Raw genomic sequence first — 4,945 nt, forward strand, 5'->3', positions numbered from 1 at the left:
TCCTCAAAGAAAAGGGGATTGCGGGGGGGCTGCGCCCCCCGCCACTCCCTCCAGGGCCGGATCCCTCGTGGTGTCCCGAGGGCTACATGTGGTCTCAGGCACATCCTCAAGAAAGAAAGCTGGAGCCCAGGATGCCTATGGGCCCTATCTGTCCTTTTGGCAGGGCACCTTCTGGGAAGGACCTGGGCTGGGTTTCCTGCCCCGTGGGCAGCCCCGTGGGGCTGGTATGAGGGCAGCCACCATCTGCAGAGTGGCTAGCACTGAACGGGCCACCCGCCCTGGATTACGAATTTTATTTTGGGGGCTACTGGGGGTTAAGGAAGCTTCGGTGCGGTCTGACTGTAAGTGGGGTTGGGGAGGCTAATTTGGATGATGCATCAGGCTAATGGTGCCTGTGGTATGACTCTGTCCCCTGGGAGCTCCGACACTGCCCATCTCTTCAAGGTGGTCTTGGTATCCACGGACATGGGTCTGAGTCTGTGCCTGGGGCAGAAATGCTGCTCAGCCCTGCCTGCTCCTGTTCACCCCCTGCCTGGGGCATCTCTCACTCCAAGGAGCTTCTTGGCCATTGGGATCCTGACCCCTCAGTCTCTTCCCTTGCACCGCCAGCCACATGTGGGGCCCATGGGGAAGGGAGAACAGGGGACAGGGAGCACAGCCTCCCTCCCTGGGAGCTGTGCTCTAAGGACAGTGCTGTGTCGCCTTGGGAACTGCTCCCAAGAAACCCCCCACCCTGACGGGACAGGGCTGGACCTGGAGCTGGGTGATCACCCACTCTCAGCTCCAACATCTGGGTCTGGGGATGGGCCTGGAAACATCACGTGGACACCCAATAATCCCCAATGAGCCCCAAGACTACCCAGAACCTGCAAATGGGGCAGGGGAGGTGAATAGCCTTGGGGGCTTAGCCCAGCCTGGAGGCTGGGGTGTCCTGTTTGTCCCCATCCCATCCCTCCTGTTCTCCCTCATGTCAGAGGGGCACTTCTCCACCTCTGGGACCCACTGGGCATTTCTGCCTTGCAGCGGCACCAGCCACAGCAGGGCAGGGCCCCCGTGCTCCCCGAGCACCGGGGGCTCTGCGGGCAGGCAGATGCATGCGGTCTCTCACCATGGCACAAGCAGGGAGTGGGCTCATCCTGCTCCAGGGAGGAGCGGGTGGCAGGTGACATGTGGCCTTGCAAAAGGACGTTTCCCACACACTGGGCTCCAGAATTGACTTCTCCATCGCCAGCTTAGTCCCCTTTCTGTGCCGAGGAGGGGTCCGGATACAATCGCCGCATCCTACCCCAAGGGCCCTGAGCCCTGTGCCCTGCCCTCCGGGGCTCACATCGGGCATCTGGGGGCGAGGTCAGCCCGAGCATCCGTGACCTGTCGGCTTGCGGGTCACCGAACATCATGTTTTCTGGACTGGATGCCTGGGGTCTTGGCTTTGCTGGTGAGACGCTGCCGGCTGCGGGGGCTGCTCTAGGTGCTCGGGATGCCGGTCACACCCTGGCGTCCCCCAGTGGCCCTCCAGCCATGCCGACAGCGGCTGCTGGCTGCTCCCTACCCAGCCTGTTCCCGGTCCGAGTCTGATGGTGCAGGCTGCTGACCCCGTCCGATGGTCCCAGGAGGGTCAGGGCAGGGAGGGAGCTGGGCAAAAGCTTCCCCTCAAAACAGGATCCCTACCTGGCCGCTGCCTGCGTCGGTCGGCCCAGGGCTGAGGGGCTGGTCCCACCTCCGCGGGGGCTCGCTCGGCTGCAGCAGGGCGGCACCCGTGTCCTCCCAGCCGAGTGGTGGGGCTGCCCAGCTGCTGGCCGGGCTCACGCCACCCAGCTGTGCCCACAGCCCTCCGTCAGGCTGTCGAGAAACGGAGGCTCATTACATGGGTGGGGAATAAGGAGCAGGGCAGTCTTGTACCCCTGGCCGTGGCCAAACCCCAGGAGGTGAGGGGTTGTGGGGGTTGCATTCGGCGCCTGGGGCTGCCTGCGCTGGGCTCTGCTGTCACACCCAGAGGGGGAACAGTGCTGGCAGATATTTTGTCTGCAGCTCTTTAACCTCCTAACACTTAACTGAAAGGAGGGGGGCAAAGAAAAAGAAACCAGGCCGAGAACATTTTTTTTGATGACGTTCCTGATGCAATAAGTCCCTCTGAAATTTGATTTGCAACCATGGCCAGCAAGGTGTTGGAAGCAGAGTGTGCTTCAATAATTCGTTGCTCTTTAAAGCCTCTAAGCCCGCTGGCCACAGCCAGGGGAGCCCATGACACCTTTGCATTAAGAAGGATGCTGGAGATTTACATACATAGACTAGTCCCCTCCTCCCCCCATCCAGGCCTGGCTTATTTATCTTCATTCCTCGCTCTGGGGCACAACCAGGTTTATGTTCTTCAAGTGCTGCTTTTTGAAACCACCACAGTGATCTGGCACTTTGATGACGGGGGGGGGGTTCAAACCAGCATTAGCCATGCAGGCTTCTGCCATGCAAGCAGGGCGGCTGGCACTGCCCTCCTGGCCCCACTGCCCTGCCCCGCGGGCAGGTGAGCAGCAAAGGCAGCCATGCCTCGCGGAGCTGCAGGTCCTACCAGTGCTCCGGGGAAGCTCTGTAGAGTGGGGCTTACTGGGCACACCGGCACATCCTTGAGATGCGTGGATATAAGGGGTTAAGCATCAGTTATTACTGGTGACCTTCAGACTGTGGGATGGCGGTGATGCTTGGCTGGAGGCTGGGGAGCTGTGTCCAGGTGGGATATGAGCTGCGGCTCCTCGGCATGCCCAGCTGCCTGGGCACCGAGTGAAAACAGCTACCTGTGGGCAGCTACGTTCCCTGCTGCCCAAGAGCCCAAGAGTCCACTCCACCACAGCATCTGCCGGGTCTGGGTGGGCAGCGGGGGCGTGCTGGGGTCCCACAGCAAATGGGGATCACAGCAGAGGGTGCCAAGGCTGCGGTGTGGGCACACCACCTCCTCCCCATGCTGCCATGGTCCAGAGTGGGGGCTGGGGGGTCCTGGGGCAGCGCTGCAGCTGGGGGAGCTGGACCCCATCAGCACCAGTGTCCCCGCAGGAGGTGTGGTGGTCTGTCCCTGGGGCCTTGATAAATTTAACCCCCCCAGCCCTCTCCTGGCAATGTGACTTGAGGTGGCAGCTGAACCATCTGGACCTGTTTGATAAGGTCTACCGGGCAATAGGGCACATAAAAAGAGGGTGTCCCCTGTCTTCCTGCACTCTCCCTACATGGAGCAAGTCATAACCCCTCTGCTGCACCCACCTGCAGGTAGTGGTAGGCCAAGTCTTGATGGCAGGACTTGGATTTCAGCAAGGCTTTGTCGATTGTGGCGGAGGCCTTCTGGCACACTTCCCGGGCATGGCTGAGTGTCAGTGTGGACCAGGAGCCCCTCTTAATGTAGTTGGAGTCATTGTTGATGGGGATATTGGTGCAAGGGGTGACCTTGAGGTCATTATTGCTCTTGGAGGATTTCAGCATGTGCTCGCTGATGGTATTGTAAGCGTGCATGAAATACTTCGGCTGGCTGTGGTCCGGCTGCCGGCCCAGTGTCATGAGGCCCATTGGGTTGCGGTAGCTGCAGGTATCGCTGTCTAAGTTGTCATCTGAGCTCCACCAGCCTGATATGTTGGATCTGGTCCTGCGCTTGGGCTCGGAGGTCTTCGCTCGGTCTTTGCTCTTGCTCCTCCGGTTTTGCTTGGGGTCATCTGCCCCCTTCTTGCCATTCACGTTGCCTTTGGTGGGGCCCTCCAGAGACTGGGACTTGGCGAATAGCTTCTGGACAGAGTGGACAAGGTGCCGGATGCGCCCAGGGCTCTCGCTCCGGTGTTTCGCATCGCTCCTCTGAAACTGCAGGGTGCTGAAGCCGTCTCTGTGGATGGGCAGCTGCTTCTCAAACTGGTCAAGAAGGTTTGCAGGCAGGCGGTTGATTTTAGTGGCTTGGGCATGGCTTGGAAAAGGGTTGTCATCTGGGACCTCAAAGTGGGAGTTGTAATGGATGCGAGGGAAAGTGCTGCTGTTGGAGATCTGGTTGTTGAGTGGAAGGAGACAGTCGCCATGGAGGGTATTCTGGGCTGGGAATCGGGGGTCCATGGTGAAGGAGTCAGTGGGGCTGAGGAGATAAGGGTTCCTGTCCTGGGGGGCATAAAGAGAGTCTTGAGGGGAGTCCAGGTTATCGGAGAGGTGGCGGCTTCTGTTATCTCCTAAGCCCTTCATGATCCCAGTGTTTCCTAGAGCATTGCTCAGGGGTGGTGCGGCAGAGCCCTTGCAGGAGCACCAACCCTGCTCCCCCGCAGAATTCCCTGCACCTGGAGGAAGAGGAGAGATGCTCAGAGCCTGCCGAGAACCTCTTTGGCAGCCCACTCCTCACCGGGGCATCCTTGCGAGGGCTGTGCCAGCTCTAAAAGCAAATTCCCCCAAGATTAAGGGACGAAAGAGAGAAGCAGGATGGGAGAGAGATGACATGGCAGGAGGGGAGGAGCAGGGGCGTGAGACCAGGGGCTGGAGAGAACAGAGTACAGGAGAGGAGGAGGGGAAGGATTCATTCTTTCTAGCTGCAGTTCAAGTGCTTGTGGGTCCCAGTGCTCAACCACAGGCTGCTTAAATAATGCAGCTGCATTATTTTTCTGGTCTCTGCATATGTTTATTTAATAGAGTCCCTTCCCCAGCCAGTGTAACAAAGGCTAGCAGGGGCACTGCCAGCAAATCACTGCTCCTGTCCCATTTGTTCAGGGGGCTGGAGAAAAACCTGCTGTCAAACACTGCACACGGGCCTTGCCTGAGCCAAGGGAAGTCTGGAGCCAAGCATCCCATCTTCTGCATTATGCTTTGTGTTTCTGTGGTTACTGGATCTTGGAAGGGGGCTGGCAGCCCTGCTCTGTGTGTTGCGTGCAGCTGCGCTAATGCGGTATGATGTCAAACATCTCTTCTCCAACAAGCACCCCAGTTTATGGCATGTTTTACC

General features: G+C 59.1%; 1 protein-coding gene across 3 annotated transcripts in view; it reads right to left on the reverse strand.

Annotated features, from left to right (window-relative positions):
* Nucleotides 1–4,197, reverse strand: part of DLGAP4 (DLG associated protein 4) — a 72,874-nt gene extending 68,677 nt beyond the window's left edge. For 2 of the 3 annotated variants that reach the window (XM_009283258.1, XM_009283256.1), the window contains exon 1: nucleotides 3,247–4,197. In XM_009283258.1, coding sequence (XP_009281533.1) covers nucleotides 3,247–4,197 — 951 coding nt within the window. Of the gene's footprint in view, nucleotides 1–1,668; nucleotides 1,840–3,246 lie in introns of all 3 variants that reach the window. The other variant, XM_019473132.1, reaches the window with a different exon arrangement.
* Nucleotides 4,198–4,945: the final 748 nt, after the last annotated feature.

Source organism: Aptenodytes forsteri, unplaced genomic scaffold (assembly GCF_000699145.1).
Source record: "Aptenodytes forsteri isolate BGI_AS27 unplaced genomic scaffold, ASM69914v1 Scaffold38, whole genome shotgun sequence".
NCBI lineage: Eukaryota > Metazoa > Chordata > Aves > Sphenisciformes > Spheniscidae > Aptenodytes > Aptenodytes forsteri.